Source organism: Branchiostoma floridae, chromosome 18 (genome assembly GCF_000003815.2).
Source record: "Branchiostoma floridae strain S238N-H82 chromosome 18, Bfl_VNyyK, whole genome shotgun sequence".
Lineage (NCBI taxonomy): Eukaryota > Metazoa > Chordata > Leptocardii > Amphioxiformes > Branchiostomatidae > Branchiostoma > Branchiostoma floridae.
The window spans coordinates 6,437,074-6,455,508 of NC_049996.1; the positions used below are offsets into that span (position 1 = coordinate 6,437,074).

Sequence of the window (18,435 nt, forward strand, 5' to 3'; positions counted from 1 at the left end):
TATACTGGTGTGTCTGGGCGAATTACATGCAGTACATGAGTAGTGGAACAGTTAGAAGTAGTGTAGTACATCTGGGGAACCTTAAGGAATATGTACAGTCTGTTACTACACTATGATCAAAAAAGGAGAAGTCTAACAGAAGGTGCAGTTCATGGCAAACTATCAATAGAAAATTTGTACAATCAATCTACATTGGCTGTCAGTCTATCATAGAATATCCGTTCTTCGAAGTCCTTTTCAAAGACATTAAAGAGGCTAGTAATGCACAGGTGTGGGTCTTTTCTATGCCAGATCCAAGTTTTAAAGATTGTCCATTTAGCAACAGTAACAGTAAAGGTTCTATTTTTCTGGTCTTTAGCAGTTATTAAATGATCAATTTTTCCAAATAAAATCTCCTGCAAAGTAATTTTTTATGTTGGGCAAGGGTACAAATGTGTTAACTAATTCCCAGAAATTACACAGTCTTTCACATTTAAAGAACATATGCTCATAATCTTCTATGCTTCCACTGCTACATACTATACATGTTGCATCATATATGTGTCCCGTTTCATCTTTGATACCCCATTTGTGCAGATTGTGTGCACATGGTAATATTCGGTGTAATAGTTTGTAGTTTAACTCTGCTAACTTAGTGTCTATACAGGTCTGTGTGCTTAACCATCTCCAGATATTTTCCCAAGCCAGGGTTTCAGTAGGAAATATGGATTGCCATCTTTTACAGCATTTTGGTTCCTTGGCCTGTGCCTGCACTAATGCATTATAAAACAATTTGCAGGTGTTCTTGCTTTTGATTTGTTTTGTTGTTTTGCCATCAAATATACATGGGGAAATAAAAATTTAGGCCGGACGTGACGGTCATTTTGTTTTGTTACGGCCTGGTAGGATTTGGTATGGCTTTATATAATTTGTAAGGGCCCAAGGGGTTTCCTGATTTGGGATACAGGGGTCAATCACTAAACTGAATGTTTATTTAGAACAGCCAATCAGCATTCGCAGAAGTTTCCGTTCTAGCCAATCAACGCACTGAAAAACCATGTGGTTGGCATACGAAAATTCAGCCAGTTCACAGCGCCCCTAAGATCGAGAAGTTTGGACACCAGTTTGGTCAGGAAGATTACTGGTATTTGTGTCTTTTGTGCACTGTCTTTTTAGTGTGGTGACTCTCAGAACAGCCCTAGTATTGCGGTGAGTTTTCTTCTATTTGTACTTTCTATCTGTGGTGTGCTGCCCTGTAGATTGGATTTTTCTGCTGTGCTATCTTTTGCTGTTGTGAAAATCTTTGGAGTCGGTGTTTTTTCTAATTCTATCATGGCTGAAGGTACAAGCGCAACAACGAAAGTCCTTATTCTAGGACACTCCTTCATCCGAAGACTAGAGCGGTTTGTACACGAGAGAAGGTATACCGCAGCAGGACGAGCTTTCAGTCAAGATTTATGGTTAAAAGATTGCGAGGTGTCTTGGAAGTGGGTGTCGGGTGGTAATGTGGATAGAATCGGCGGTTTAGCGCAGAGCGGTTGCCTGCCAGACTCAGATTTGGTTTACTTGGAGCTGGGCTGTAATGACATACTGAGTTGTTATTCTTCTTCTTATTCGTCCGAGGTAACTGCCTTGAGAGTCTTAAACGTGGCTTCACTGGTCAAGGTACGTACGGGAGCACGTATTATCATTTTGGGGGAACCGTTGGCTAGGGTCTTCGATCCTCCATATATACATTACATTGAAGGACTGGTCAAGTATCTGACTGATCTAAGGAAAGAGGCATGCGAGGTTAAAGATCTCTACTTGTGGAGGCATGCAAAACTGGCAGACAGACACTGTCCCCAGTATTTTGCTCCCGACGGACTTCACCTTTCAGATCACGGCCATTGTTTATATTACAGGAGCGTTCGGGGTGCAATCACTGCCCATCTCCCTAAAATATCTTAGATTAACGTTTGATCCCTACTGTGGTAAGTTACCCTGTAGGGATTGATGTATCTTTGTTGATATATTGTTATGTCTGTTTGGTATTACACCCAAACCCCTTTTAGGTGATGTTTGAACTGGATTGCATCCCTTGTAGATAATTTGTTTATGCCTACCTTGTGTTATGCCTACCTTACTGGCCTTTTTTATTCGCCTATTGGCTCGATTTGGGGGGGGGGTTTGTCGCTAACGCTCCCTTGGCGGGTAGAAAAAATTGTGACAAATTGTAGATTAGGATATTTCTAGTATGTTAAAAATATTTTAAGAAACAAAATGAGTGAAAAGATGGTATATGCCAGGTGTAACAATTTGAGCAATGATTTTTTCATTTCGAATCTGAACATAGTATGTATTTGTCATGTTTTATTTTTCATGCCAGTCAATTAAAGTTCTAGTACTCGCACCAAAAGATAGCGTGGAGTGATTATGGGTCTTATGTTGATGTTTAATGGCCGATAAGGTAGGCATAAATACATTTTCGTGAAACGAAAATAAAAATTTAGGCCGGACGTGACGGTCATTTTGTTTTGTTACGGCCTGGTAGGATTTGGTATGGCTTTATATAATTTGTAAGGGCCCAAGGGGTTTCCTGATTTGGGATACAGGGGTCAATCACTAAACTGAATGTTTATTTAGAACAGCCAATCAGCATTCGCAGAAGTTTCCGTTCTAGCCAATCAACGCACTGAAAAACCATGTGGTTGGCATACGAAAATTCAGCCAGTTCACAGCGCCCCTAAGATCGAGAAGTTTGGACACCAGTTTGGTCAGGAAGATTACTGGTATTTGTGTCTTTTGTGCCCTCCCACCCTTCCCTGGCTGGCATCTGGTGTCGCTTGGACTACAGTGGTAAGTTGCCCTGTATTTTAGATACGCCCTGTGGAAAGGGGGAAGCGGTGGATTGAATTTATTAATTTTTCTTGTGCACGTGATAATTTAGAATACAGTGGTAAGCTGCCCTGTATTTATCAGGTTCATTAGATCCAGTTTGTGCAATGGTGTGACTTGTTAGCTGTATTTCGGTGCGATTCACAGACTATTATCTGATATATTGGGCATGGATGATTTGATAGGAGGGTGGCTGTGATTATTTGACACAGTTATAATATTATTATTTTGCTTGAGAGATATTTGACATTCTTGGCTGTGAGACAGTATGATCTACAGACCATTATCTTACATATTTACCTGTTAGACCTGCTAGGAGGGTTAACACAGGTTATTTTTTATGATGTGATTATGTCTACATAGTTTGCCTGTTGGACCCGCTAGTAGGGTTAACGCAGGTTAATTTTGGTGATGAGATTATGTCTACATATTTTCCCTGTTAGACCCGCTAGGAGGGTTAACACAGGTTAATGCTGGTGATGTGACTATGGGTCTATGTATACATTTTTACCTGTTAGACCTGCTAGGAGGGTTAATACAGGTTAATTTTGGTGTTGTGACTTTGTCGCACAGTCTTTCTCATTATTTTAATTCCCTAAGAGGAAGCATGACCCAAAGGTGGGTGGACTTGTTGAGTGTTAGGGATCTAGGGTGTTGCAGTGCATGGAGGAAGGTTGACATACTTCCTTTTTGGTAGTTCTGTGCTTACCTTGATTTGTCATAATTGAGTTGTGAGAGTCCGCCACTAAGGCAGAAAGGATCCTTGATGGTAAGCTGCCTAAGGATTCCAGTGAGTAAAGTTATGTTTGTATTATTAACATCTAAGCTGGATCATTGTTTCAACAATTTATACCTTAAGCTGAAATATTTATACTATTATTAATGTGATTATAGTATTTATATTGAATTTATTGATATATAGTATCGTGAGCGCATATTTTTGTAGAGATACACTGGTTATATGGCCTCTTGGTCCAAGGAAATTTCTATATATTTTGCATTTCTTTTAATGATCAATTATTATTCTGCTCGGAGTATTAGCGATGCCACCATCTGAAAGATCTAAAAAGAAGAAAGGGAACCAGGGAGTGACAGACAACCCTCACCCAGGAAACAACAATGGGAGGAGACCTAATACAAGAGCAACGACCGACAGTGGGACTGCCCCCCCTGCACCACCTAGACTCCCTCCACAAAAACTGTCATTGAAGTCGCTTCAGCAACAGTTGAATGACCTACAGAAGATAACAACTAGATTAGCAGATAAGCTGGACGCGGACAATGTCCCTCACACATCAGCAGTCAGCACAACTGTAACAACAACAGTGAGCAGCACTGGCCTGCTAGGTGTGCTACCAGCAGGCTCACCCAGCGTTACAAGTGCGGCGAATCAAGGACTACTACAACAAGTCACGTCAACAATAACAGCCACTACGTCGAGCACGATTCCCATATACTCAACAAACTCTGTATTCGGATTGCAGCCACCAGCCCTCCTGCCTACACGGACTGATGGACTTGGTGCTACTCTAGCATCTAGCATTATGAGTACAGGTATCAGCTCTTATGCAGGTAACAATTCCGCTCAGGTTCGGTCAGCGTCAGTACTGGGTGATCTCTTGGCCAATCAGGATATGGGTACCCGCTTACTAGAAGCAGGTGTTCACCTCCCGTTAGACACGGGTATATCTGATGGAATTAAGGATAAGATCTGGCAGGATAAATTCGTTGAGCTCAAACAGCTGTTGCCTAACGCACGACCTCGTCAACAATTCATAGTTAACCTTGATACTCTAGCGGGTTCTCCCACATTGACGCTGGCTAACAGTGCGGAAGATAGGGCAAAGCAATCGCTCACCTTATCACAGTGGTCCATGGCCTTCTCTATTTACCATTACATATATATTCAAAAGCACTTAGCGCGAAGTCCTCAGCTGATCGCATATGCGCACTTGATTCGCTCCTTGGCAGAGCGGGGTGCACAATGGAGTAGGTATGATGCTCTCTTTAGGCAGCTTAGGCACGCATCCCCAAGTACCCCATGGGATGTCCCGAACATGCAGCTGTATGTGGACGCATTCAGTCATGTCAAACCAACTTCTTTCACAACAAAACCCAATCAACAGCAAAGCAATAACAGTCTACCGTTGGGCTATTGCTTTCGATACCATTCAGCTGCATCAAACTGCTTCGCGGCAAGTTGCCCATACAAGCACGCATGCCCAACATGCTCAGGAGCACACAAAAACTTCAACTGCCCGCGTAATAGCCAGAACAGGAATACCAACCCCCGTAAACGTTAACAAACTAGCCTTTTTTCTAGATGGATATACAGAACAGGAGAAAGACTATTTAATTCACGGTTTTTCTGTTGGTTTTCCCTTAGATTATTTTGGTCCAAGATTCCGTTCGAAACAAAAGGTAAACTTGCCCAGTTCGTCACAATTCCCAATCATTCAGGAAAGAATTCAATCTGAACTGGAGACAGGAAAAATTGCAGGACCGTTCAAGACAGCACCTTTTCATAACCTTTTCTTATCCCCCATTTATGCGGTGCCAAAAAAGACTCCTGGTAAGTACCGGATTATACATGATTTATCTCACCCGATTGGCAGCGCAGTAAATGGGGGAATACCAAGGGAATTTTCTTCGGTTTCTTATGCTAACATTGATTCGGCTATCAAACATATCAAAACGCTAGGCCCGGGTTGTTTTCTAGCAAAAACTGATATTCAATCCGCCTTTCGTATAATTCCTGTGCACCCAAATGATCATCACCTATTGGGGTTTTTACCTTAACGATGGTTATTACTACGATAGGTGTTTGCCAATGGGATGTTCTACATCTTGTGCCATTTTTGAAGCAGTTAGCACTGCACTCGAATGGATAGCAGTAAGGAAGCTGAATATACGTTATCCCACTCATATCATAGATGATTTCCTCTTTGCTAATAGCACTTACTCATCCTGCGAACGGGATCTTGAGTTATTCAGTAATATGTGTCAGCAGGTTGGGGTCCCTTTAGCAGAGGAAAAAACTTTTCACCCTGATACAACAATGACCTTTCTGGGTATTGAATTAGACACAATTAAAATGGAGGCACGTCTGCCCCTTGACAAACTGCAGAAATGTAAGGTTACCATTCAAGAATTCCTACTTTTTTCATCAGCTTCCCTGAAACAAATTCAATCATTGATAGGATTACTAAACCATGTTTGCCAGGTAGTTTCTCCGGGCCGGGCCTTTTTGAGGCGTCTCATAGATTTAACTAAAGCAAAGCAGCCTGGAGACACTCTGATAAATATTGACATAGGGGTACGGCAGGATTTACGTATGTGGAAGCAATTCCTAGAACATTTCAACGGCAAGTCTTTTTTCATTGATGAGCATTTTTTACATGACACAAACTTGAATTTATATACTGATGCGGCTGGATCGTTGGGTTATGGTGCGACGTATGGAACTGCATGGTTTTATGGAGCATGGCCACAGGAGATGAGATCCACGAATATTACTATTTTGGAGTTTTATCCCATCGTCCTGGCTCTCCATATTTGGGGACAAGAATGGTCAAATCGTAGTATCATGCTCCACACAGACAATCAAGCCTTAGTGTATATCATTAACAGACAGACTTCCAGGAACCCTTTAATCATGCCATTGGTACGCAATTTTGTCTTGATCAGCTTGCAAAGGAACATATTATGTAAGGCAGTGCATATCCCTGGGAAAAGGAACGAAATGGCTGACTGTTTATCTCGTTTTCAGATCGACACGTTTCGACGGAGGTTCCCTCATATGAATCAGTTTCCAACGCACATTCCACCATCTCTACAGCCGAGCAACTTAATCATGATGTAAACAAATTGTTGTTTTGTTCTTTGGCCCCAGCTACGGTAACTGCTTATCGTTTGGCATGGCAACATTTTCGTCGTTTCACCTTATCAGTTCATGGTCAGCTTTTGGTACACTTGCCTATTCCTGAAATGCTTATAGGCCAGTTTGCTACTTTTTTGCACCAAGAAGGGTTCGCTCCATCCTCAATAACGTCTAAGCTCTCGGCCATAAGCTTCATGCACAAGCTTCACAATCTCCCAGATCCTACTTCGACGTTCCTCATTCGAAAACTGGTGCATTCAATTCAGAAACACCATGTCCCGGATAGTAGGCTGCCCATAACACCCACAATCCTCCAGAAATTGAGTGACATTGTACCGCACATTGTGAATAGGGATTATGATCAGTGCCTTTTCGAAGCAATGTTTTTGTTCATGTATTATTCTTTTGCGCGATTAGGAGAAGTCACAATAACTAACACCTCTCAACACACTTTGAACCTGGATGATATTACTGCAGTACCAGATCAAAGTGGAGCAACTTCATATATCAAAGTTCAATTCAAGACATATAAGCATAGCAAGACGTCTACTCCAGCGACCCTTTCCATGATAGCACAGCCGGGCTGTAAGTACTGCCCAGTGAGCAGCCTTGAGCGTTTTCTCCTGAGGCGTGGGGGTAAATCGGGATGCCTTTTCACCAGCTCATATGGTTCTCCAGTCAGTAGTGATCACTTTACCAAAGTCCTCAAGGCTTGCGTAGTACAAGTCAATCTAGACCCGCACAAATATACGTCACATTCTTTCCGTATTGGGGCAGCAACTCAAGCTGCACTACAAGGTGTTCCCGATGACACCATACAACGCCTGGGAAGATGGTCATCTGATGCGTTTAAGAAATATATACGCATTTAAAAGAATGAGGGCGGAGTCGATTGGGTATGAGTTCGTTGATTGATGTTAGGGTATACGCGAGACTAATATTACAGTGGTGAGTTGCCCTGTTTTTTCTACATGCCCGACATGTACAAAAATGTGTTGCTATGTTAGGTGCTTGCTTTAAGGATAGTGGCACTAGTCTATAAGTTTGCTTAGGAATACGACTTGTGTATTAATTTCTCGAGTTGCTTGCTATGTTAAGAGATAACGAAGTAAGTTCTTAGTTCCTTGTATGGCAATTCCCAAGTTATGTTAATTTGTAATAGTACTGTGGTGTGCTGCCCTGTAGGTTCTACATAATTAATGGTTATTGCAATATGTGTTGCAACATGGGAACCAGCCATAAGGATATTTACTTTAATATTCTGTTAGTAAATAGTCGTTGCTAGATACACCTCAACTAAAGAAGATTATTAGGCATGTATGCCCATAGTTTTGTTGTTTTCAAACTAGGATAATCCGTTATATCGCAAGGTATTACCAAGCTCATGGTTCGATAGTACAACTAGAACTACATATGGTTACAGTGTTGAATTTGTTCAAGATACAATACTCAATTATATTGTAAGATCTTACCACGTTTGTTGTTAAGGCAGTACAACTAGAACGTCTGTACTTCCTATGGTTATAGCGTTATAATTTGTTCAAGATACGATACTCTGCTATATCACAAGATCTTACCAAGTCCATTGTTACGGCAGTATAACTAGAACGTTTATACTTCCTATGGGGATTAAGCGCTGATGTTTTGTTCAGGCTATTATACTCTGTTATATCGCAAGATCTTACCAAGTTCATTGTTATTGTAGTATAACTAGAACGTTTGTACTTCCTATTGTTATAGCTTTGATGTTTCAAGCTACCTTTACTCGGTTATTTCGCAAAATGTTACCAAGTTATCTTACTATTACTATCCTAGCATAACTAGAACGTTTGTACTGGCGGGTAGAAAAAATTGTGACAAATTGTAGATTAGGATATTTCTAGTATGTTAAAAATATTTTAAGAAACAAAATGAGTGAAAAGATGGTATATGCCAGGTGTAACAATTTGAGCAATGATTTTTTCATTTCGAATCTGAACATAGTATGTATTTGTCATGTTTTATTTTTCATGCCAGTCAATTAAAGTTCTAGTACTCGCACCAAAAGATAGCGTGGAGTGATTATGGGTCTTATGTTGATGTTTAATGGCCGATAAGGTAGGCATAAATACATTTTCGTGAAACGAAAATGGTGTTAAGCTCTAATCTTTGATAAGGAATTGGGCCTCTATGGTTTCTTATTGCATTCTTCCATGTAAGAGGTATAGCTTGAAACAGAGTTATATATTCAATAATACCATTAGGTCTTGTGTTTAGGTTAAGCTGAGGGTAGTGATCTAGAGATATGAACCTGTCTAAGGGGAAAATGTCTTTTACGAATATTCTGTCATTTTTTATCCAGGTTGGGAAGAAAATTGTTTTACCTTGTGACCTTATATATTTGTTGCACCATATTGTTTCTCCCATTATTTCACTTACACTAGAGGGTTTGTTCTTACCAGCAGAGTGGAAGGATGATATTACCTGTTTATAAAATGTGGGGAATTTACTTATGTCAGGACCATCTTTATCAGAAGTAAAGTTCATATGCAATAGCAAATTGTCTTGACCAAGGGAGTTTATAAATGTTAACGCAATAACTTTCCATCTTGCGTTGTCATTTGTCACTAATCTTGGTATCCAGGATGCAAGTAGGGCTTGTCTTTGGAGATCTAAGTTTGTCAGGCCTAATCCTCCCTGCTCAATAGGTTGGCTAACAACATCTCTTTTAATCTTATCTTTTTTACCATTCCACAGGAAAGTAAACATTTCTTTCTTTACAATGTTTATCACCCAAGGTGGGGTAAGAATCATAGACATGTTATAGATTAATTGTGAAAGGGCAAGCGATTTTAAGACAGTAACTTTTCCATATAGAGTTAGGTTTCTACCTTTCCAGATTTGAAGTGTGGTTTTCAGTCTTTCTATCTTTTTCTCCCAGTTTAGCAGTTCACATTCATGGTGTAGGGATGAGTTACAGAAGTATATACCTAGGGATTTTATAGGTGTCTTTGGCCAAGATATACCCAAGGGGGTGTCTTGTCTGTCAACATAGGATCCAATCCATAAACCTTCACATTTTTTAACATTTAAATTTAGGCTTGAAACACTACAGAAATCTTGAATAAGTTTGAAGGCATTTTCCATTGATGTAAGGTCAGATACAAACAAGGTAGTATCATCAGCTACCTGTGAGATTTTAATGTCAACAGTTTCATTAGAATGGGTTTTAACTTTAATTCCTTCCACGTCTTGTGCCTGTCTGATCTTTACAGCCATAATCTCTACTGTGAGGATGAATAAAAGAGCAGATATGGGACAGCCTTGGCGTATGCCTTTCTTTAAGGGAAAGAAGTCAGATAACCATCCTCTATTACTGATGGTGCTACTAATGTCATTATACATGCATTTTATTGCACTGATAAACGAGGAGCCAAAGTTGAATTTTTCTAGAACCTTCCACATAAATTTTCTATTCAAAGTGTCAAAAGCTTTAGTAAAATCCAGAAAGATTACTGCTCCAGGGATACTTTGGGTTTTAGCATATTCAATAACATCATTAATCAGTCTTACATTTTGTCCAATGAATCTACCCTTGATATAAGCTGTTTGGCCATTATTAATCAACTTGTGTAAAACTTTCTTAAGTCTGTTGGCAAGAACAAAGGCAAATATTTTATATTCAGTGTTGAGAAGGCTAATTGGTCTCCAATTGTCTAGGTTGTGGCGTTCATTTTTTTGTGTATTAACCTTAGCATTGCACGTCTTTGCAAAACAGACATTTTACCTTCTATCAATGTTTCCTGGATAGAATTATAAACTAGGTCTCCTATATAGGGCCAAAACATCTTAAAAAATTCTGAGGGAATGCCATTAAGGCCAGGGCTTTTGTTTTCTTTCATAGAGAAAAGGGCATCCTTACATTCATCTTTAGTAATTGGTTTATCTAAGAATTCTCTGTCAGTTTGGCTCAAGATATTTTCTAACTGTACACTTTCTAAGTACTGATCTATGTCTATATCACTTATATTGTCTTCCTGGTATAGTTGTTCATAGTATTCCTTACATTCACTAAGAATATCTGAGTCTCTACTAATCTCTCTCCCATCAATGGATAACAAGTTAATATCCTTGTCACTTCCTCTTTTCTTTTCCAAGTTTAAGAAGAACTTAGTAGGTTTTCCCCCCTCTTCTCTCCATTTGGTTCTAGCTCTTACATATGCTCCATGTGATTTTTTCATATAAAGGTCTTCTAATCTAGATTGTGCTTGCTTGTAGCTAAGTACTAGTATATGGTCATTAGTGGGATTATTATCTATTTCACTTTGAAGGGAAGATAGTTTTTTTCTCTAACCTCTCTATCTGTTCTCTGCTTTCTCTGGCTTTCTTGGCTCCATATTTACAGGTTTGCGATATTGCGATAGCAAAACCTGTATTGTTTTTGCTTCCAAAATTTTGTTTCCAAACATGGGCGCCGCCATTTTGTTTTGCGGTGTATGACGGGAAGTGTGACGCAAGTCTGGATTTGACGTAATAGTTAATGAGCAGAGAATGATGAGATGACGTGGAAATGTCGGAAACAGTGGGAAACTGTGGGACGGCAAGAGCCACAAGCATGAATGATTAGTTTGTTATTAAATTGTAAGAAGTGATGGGATGGGATGGTGTGGAAATGTGATCTTGTGGTCTTGTCGGTAACAGTCGGAAACTGTGAGGACGGGCAAGAGCCACAAGCATGAAGGATTAGTTTATTGTGTGAGTTTATTGGAATCATACCATGTATGTAGTTGGGGATGAGATTGCTGCTATATGTATGGTAGCAAGGTATCGATATATAGCTAAAGGTAAATACATGTACAAATGAAACAGCGACAATTGCAGTGCTTTTTATTGACAGATAACAGTCATATATGTTGAGAAACAGAGATTTGTGAAATAGTAGTAATAACATTGTTATAGAATACTGTTATATATTGTATGTAAATAAAGGTATATATGTAGATATAAATAAAGGTATATATGTGAACAAAATAGTTAGAATAGTTAATATCATGATAGATAACTGATATATTGTACTGTTACAATATTGTATATAAATAAAGGTATACATGTTAACAAAACAAACAGGGCTAATATTGATAAATGATATAGTGCATATCGTCAGTTATATATGGTGAGGTTGAGAAATAGATTTGTGAAATAGTAGTAATAACATTGTTTATAAATAAAGGTATACATGTCGATATAAAAAAAGGTATCACATATGTTAACAAAAGAAAGAGGGGTAATATAAAAGAATAGTTATAATATTATGATAGTTTCAAGTTGAATTAATCAAGTCAGAGTTACCTCCCATCAAGGAGGCGGAAAAACTTGGGACCTCTTTGCTCTCATGGATAAGTAGATAGTGTGAAAGAGAATTCACTGGTCAATGGAATCTGTTCATGGCGTTTTATGGCATCTGTGGCACCAAGAAGTGCTTATATTAGAGGGTGGTCGTCTCAAAAACAAAAGACTGTAGATGTACCGTGTTAAAAACTGCACATCTGCAGTATAGAATATGAAAAACAGATGTAATGGTTACATATACAATCTTCTGTGGAAAACAGAAGGGTGTACATGTACAAACCTGTGAGGAAAAAGGAATGCTGTACATGTATAGTCTTGAACATACCAAACAGATGGATGCTCATATCCATTGACTCGGACTTCTGTGTTACCAGAAGTATGTTCAGTGTTCTGCCTTATGTGTGTAAAACATGCCTATGTTCAATCTTTTACGTGAAACAGAAAGGTTCAGTCTTCATGTGCAAACATCTGTGAATAACATGGTCAGTGGGCTGGGAAGAGGGTAATTCACACATTCCCTTCCAAGTACAGGAAATTGAGTCTTACATCTTACAAAGAGTCACCAGTGCCCACGAAAGAAAATCAATCTAAAGATACAAGACCCAAACAAAAGATCCAGCTTTGCAGCTTGTTTTATGGGGGTAATAAAAGTTTTTATGGGGGAAGATGACAAAAACACATACATATGTTTCTAAATTCTTTGAAATAAAGAGACATTTGTACCGTTACTTTCCCAATGTTTCCAACATGTATAAAAATAGGTTCAAACACGTTCAAATTTTCATTTTCAATTGTTTGAACAATTCAGACTTTAGTCACTGAAAAGTGATGATTCAAACCACATTCCAGCACGCGCCAAATACATTCGAGGGGAGACGATCCCTGTCGCACGCAAAATTACATATACAAATTTGAACAGCGCATGCTCATGGCATTTCTACCATATCATATTCTGGGACCGTTGAAGTAGGACAGGCTTTCTACTGCCTGTGCCCTCAATGTGTACTCCTGACATTGCAGAAGAATCGCTTGTCAGCATGCAGCTTTGCTCTCGGCCTGGTATTCTTCTTCGGGCGACACTGTTCCGGGTGTTGTATCGCTCCCCTCGGCACCGTTGTTGCACACACACAGAAAAGACGTCAGACCTGTTTTCGCCAAAAAGACAGCATTTTTCAAAAATAGAATTATGACGATTGTTCACCACGTGGGGCAAACAACATTTGGTATCATAAGCAGGCCTGAAAGTCATACTTTACGCCAGAGGAACGCAAAATCGACTTAATTTGTGGAAAAAATAATCACAGATGAACAAATAAATTAACCATTTAGAATCCAGTAACTGAGTGTTGCGCCCCTTCATGTAGACCCATGGGGTGTGATGCTTGATGGGCTCCTGTGGAATAATTGCTGAAGTTCCAGGTCAATTTGGGGGTCAAATAAAAAAGAATTCAGTTAATTAGGATGTAAAATGATGAACAACTTTCACACACATACACGCTACAAACATTGTTTTTAGAATTGGACCTAGATATCCTAAAAGCGCCCCAATTTTAAAGGCATATTTTCAAGTCTAAAGTATGGCTTTCAATGGGATGATTGACGAATTTCAAAGCCCATTTGTAACCAAAAGCAAGTGGAAAATAAAGTCATTAAGGATATAAGTTGTCCAACAAGGCTCCAGAAATACATTCCAAACGTAATTTTAGATCAACAAAATATTTCTTAAGATCGCCTCAGTTGAAGTTTGTCCAATGGTTTTTCGCAATATAATAGGAACACCTGGCTGTACTCTAATTATAACTTGGAGTGTACTCGGAATGTTTCCTTGTTACCTTGTCCAAGTTCATGTCAGTTGGCTAATACAACTATGGGAATCAGAAATATTATTAGCAGAACCAGAACATGCTCCTTTGGAGTAAATTATGGCTTTAAAAATTCATTTGCACGGATACAATTTCAAAATTTGCTAGAGCGTCCGCCTGTATATGAGAGTTATGCAAGTTGGTAGACCACCCAGGCTTTTCCATAAACCTGAGCTCCAATGAAATAACACTATTCTAAAATCGGGCGAATTGATTATAGGTAGATCTGTGTATTAACGAACAGTAAGAAAATTACAGGCTAAGCTATCATGACAGAGTAGAGTAGAGTAGAGCTTTTCGGTTGGGTAGCAGCTGTGTGTTCAGAAGACGATCATGTATGTCGTCACCTTTGTCGTTCTTCTCCTTTGTTGGAAGCACTCAGGTCCTTCCAGCAGCGTCCCTGGAACTGGCTGCTGCGAAACTTCCCCTGCAGTTTTATAGGTTTTTCAGGGTGAGACCATTTCTCCATAGGAGGCAGTTTACAAGAGAAATGTAGAAATACTTTAAGCAGGAATTAATCAAAAATGCAAATAACTGTTCTCTTAAGAAAATAACATACATGCAGTTTTACAGACAGTAACAGGGTCAGGGGCCATTCTGGCAAACGAAACAAAACAGTTGATTCTTTCTCCTGAAAAACAGTGTCACCACTCCATAAAATAACATGGGTGGTGCCGTCAAATTGAAGAAAACAGTTTGATTCTGAGCTACATTTTGTATATGGAAAACAGTGGCACCTCTTCAGAAAATAATGAAACAGAACAGCCTGGCTCTCTCTTCTACAAACAGTAGAGAGAACAACAAGCTGAAACAACAAACAAAAAAGATCAACTCACAGTTCATGATCAGAAATCCCAGTAAAAATCCATCTGTATTGCTAAAGTTTAGTCTTTCGGGCAGTTTCGATGTCCGTTCCGAACGTGTCACATAGAGGCCGGCAGCCGTTGCTTCTTTACTCGTTGTCTCTGTGAACGATGTTGTCTCGCTATCTGACGATTCTGCTGTCATTGTTTCTGCCGTCGATGGTGCTGGATTATTGCCGTGTTTATGACATCCGGTTCAACTTTCATCACATTTCCCTCTGCATTTCTGAACGTTACTTCCCGGCAGGGTTACTGATACTTCGTGGACGGCTTGCCTCTTCTCCAGTCTGATGAGGACTTAAAGTCCCCTAGTTCTGGTGAAATTTACACCCACATAACTTACACTCACAGCAAACCTGTTCATATTGGTAATACCAATATATTAACTCTAGTGTTTTGAAAACTCAGTTACTTTAATCATACATAAATCTAGTTTATCTCTATTTGATGTAGTGGTCTTAATACTCTCTTGTTGAATTAAGTTACAGATTTTCTCAAAGTATTCTTTGTCTCTTAATAAATCTACATTTAATTTAAAAGTTCCAGGGCCTCTGGCACAGTTATGGAATTTGAGTTTTAGAAATATAGCTTGGTGGTCAGTAAGTATTGCAGGTCTTATATCACATTTGCCAATTTTTCCTACAAGGGTCTTGTGAATTAGCCAAAAGTCTAGTCTACAGGCTACATTTTTTGTAAGATTACGCCAAGTAAACTGTCGGGTGGTGGGGTTAACTAACCTATAGGCATCACATTTCTAATCTAGAACATAGCTTTTTCACAACTTTAGCAGACCTTTCTGCAGTATCTAGTCTACCTCCCTTTTTATCAAATTCAGGATTCAATACACAATTTATATCTCCACCACAAATTAGGTTAGTGGGGTCTAAGCTACTTAACCAATCTGACAGTTTCATAATAAAGGTATTTCTTTCTTTAACTCTATTTGGGGCATAAATGTTAACTAAGCAAAACTCTGTATCATCAATGGTGCATTTCAGTAGAAGGGTTCTTCCATTATTGTCTAGGTACTTACAGTCTACTAACATAAAATTGGCTGAAGGCTTAATCAATATTGCTACCCCCCTGCTACAATTAGATCCGAAGGCTTGAAAACAAGGGCCTTGCCATTCTCTAGATAAAACATCTCTTGTCTCTGCAGTGAAATGCGTTTCTTGAAGGAAAACTATGTCAGCCTTTTGGTTTTTTACATATGATAACAATGACCTTCTTTTGTTTTTTTCAAGCAGTCCACGGACATTTAGTGATAGTAAAGATATATCGTTGGAACTAATATAGGGCTACATACATACATATTCATAGGTAGGGCTAAACCTGCAGACATTACAACACAGCCCAGATCAGTGGGATCAGGCCAGGGGGAAGCGATACACTGCCGTCACAATCAGAAATTCCAAAATAGAAAAGGAAATGCAACTATGCATTTTACTTAAAAATTGCAAAAAATCCCAAAATTGTAAGGTACGAGAAAATCAAGGCTGGGGACTTTTGGGGTGTTCAGTCTGGGGATTCATTTTTCTGAAATTGGGCGTGGCCCCATAATAATTGATGACGTCTTCATGACGTCATAAAAATCTGCATAAATTACCGGGTTGCATTAAGACACTTTATGACAAAAACTTAGAGTCCAGACTTAAAACTGCAACATGTACTTTCTGAACACCCCTAAAGTCCTCAGCCTCTGAAGTGAGATAATTACTGGCTCGGAGAAGTTAACCGACTTTCATAGCTGCAGATTTGGCAATGGATTCTATGTAACTTCTTCATGAGAAGTCTTTGGAGAGGGTCAGACTGAGCAGGCGAAAGAAGTCACCCTCTTGTAGCACATCTCCATTCATAAATATGGGTGAGAGAAAAGGTTCCCGATATCTATTAACGGAAAGGAGCTTGGTCTTTGAAGAGTTGAATGCAACTAGCCATTTGTCCCCCAATCCACAACCAAGCGAAGTTCCAATTTCTAAATTAGCTGCCATTTCTGTCTTGACTAATCTGGATTATGGACCGTTGGAACAAGAATAAAGGGTGGAGTCATCGGCGTAGATAGCAAGTTCACAGAGAATATGGTCAGGCAAGTCGTTCATGGATATGAGAATGAGCGTTGGTGCAAGAACTGCGCCCTGAGGTATCCAGGCGTTAAGTGAATAGGATGAGGATGACTGACCATCAAGGACGACGTTTATCTCTCTGTCAGAGAGAACAGATGAGAGTATGTTGGCCATAGGGCCCCTTATACTGTAGGAAACTAGTTTTCTGAGGAGCCCAGCGTGCTATACTATATCCAAGGCCTTGGATATGTCAAGAGTAACGAACCGGGCATTTAGAGCTCTATCAACTTTTTCTGAAATGACAGTGAGAAGGTTATCCGTTGATCTACCTGGTCAAAAGCCATACTGAGACTCAAAGAGGAGCTCTAAAGACTCCAGATGTGTCAAAAAAGCTAACGTCACGTTTCCACAAAGGTGCCCGGACGGGTATGTTAGGGGCTGATTTTTGCACTTTCGGGCGGGACCCGGTAAGACCCCCGGCGGCTGCCGGGATATTTTGGGGTTCGGGCGGGGCCCCGCTTATTTTCAAGTCTGACTTAAAATCAACCAAAGGCCCTGGTAGGAAAATACGCAGAATGTAAGCCGTCAACTAATCGTGAACACATCGACAGGGCCCTCGGCGGTACCCGCCCGGACAGAGGCCCAACCCTCTTACATTACAAACATTTGCACCCATTGAGTCACCCAGGGACACCGCTAGGGCAACGGCCGGATCCCTCGGTCACTAAACAAGACAATTTTGGCCATGGTCACGTTTCCGCATTGGGACCCAGGCGGGTAATTTACGGGCTTTTTTTGGCACTTCTGATCGGGGTCCTGTGGGTCTCCCAGCGGCTGCCGGGTTATTTTTGGTCTCGGGCGGGGCCCTGGTTGGAGTCGGACTTAAAATGAACCAGGGGCCCGGCGGGAAAAACATCAGGGAAATATCAGTAGTAAAAAAACTCACTGTCTACTCTTCTCAATGGAAGGTCGCACATAAGCAGGTGCTCCATGCGCATAAAGGACTTAAAGTCGCAATGATGTCCTAGCATTAGCTCGTTCATCAGCGTATCGTAGAACCCAAACATAGGTCAGCGCCTTAACCAGAGCCGAACCCACCACCATCTTCTCTGGCGCTGCCGTTTGTTTGTTTGTTTGTTTATTTTCAAACGCCTGGGTTGCCTATTCAGTTTAGAGAGTTTTCAGTGCTGATTTAAATAACTTCAATGTTGGAACTTGTTTAATGTCAGCTGGTAGTGAGTTAAAGTGTTTAGCACCTCTGTAGGCAAATGTACGTTGTCCTGTTGTAGTCTTGAAAAAGGGTTTGTATAGGAGTGATGTCTGTCTGGTTTGGTAATTGTGAAAGTTGTGGTATGTTGGTGCTAGCCCAGCTATACACTTATAAACCATAATGCACACATGATCCCGCATTCTCCCTGCGAGGTACTGCCAGCTGAGCTTCTCATGAAGGCCGAGGACACTGCTGGACTGTAGGTTGAGTTGCAGAACTACCCTGGCAGCCCGGTTCTGTAGCACTTGGAGTTGTTGTTGTTTCCCCACTCCGCAGCTATCCCACACGGTGTCACAGTAATCCAGAAGGGGGA

General features: G+C 40.2%; 1 protein-coding gene and 1 long non-coding RNA gene across 3 annotated transcripts; one reads left to right on the plus strand and one right to left on the minus strand.

The window, feature by feature from the left end:
• Positions 1–1,724: 1,724 nt before the first annotated feature.
• Positions 1,725–5,443, plus strand: LOC118405896. The gene has a single exon (XM_035805725.1). The coding sequence runs from the start codon at positions 3,900–3,902 to the stop codon at positions 5,157–5,159; it is 1,260 nt and encodes a 419-aa protein (XP_035661618.1). The 5' UTR covers positions 1,725–3,899; the 3' UTR covers positions 5,160–5,443.
• A 6,072-nt stretch (positions 5,444–11,515) lies between these two features.
• On the minus strand, positions 11,516–14,805 carry LOC118405993. 2 transcript variants are annotated; one of them, XR_004829972.1, is made up of 4 exons: positions 14,763–14,805; positions 14,274–14,353; positions 13,387–13,471; positions 11,521–13,209 (listed from the first exon to the last, which is right to left on the minus strand). It is a non-coding gene; the product is annotated as an uncharacterized LOC118405993 (long non-coding RNA). The 2 variants fall into 2 exon arrangements; XR_004829971.1 differs by having other exon boundaries at positions 11,516–13,209; positions 13,387–14,353.
• Positions 14,806–18,435: the final 3,630 nt, after the last annotated feature.

Bases quoted from the DNA above. Each gene is read 5' to 3' on its own strand.
- LOC118405896 (XM_035805725.1), top strand. From the start codon at position 3,900: ATGCCACCATCTGAAAGATCTAAAAAGAAGAAAGGGAACCAGGGAGTG.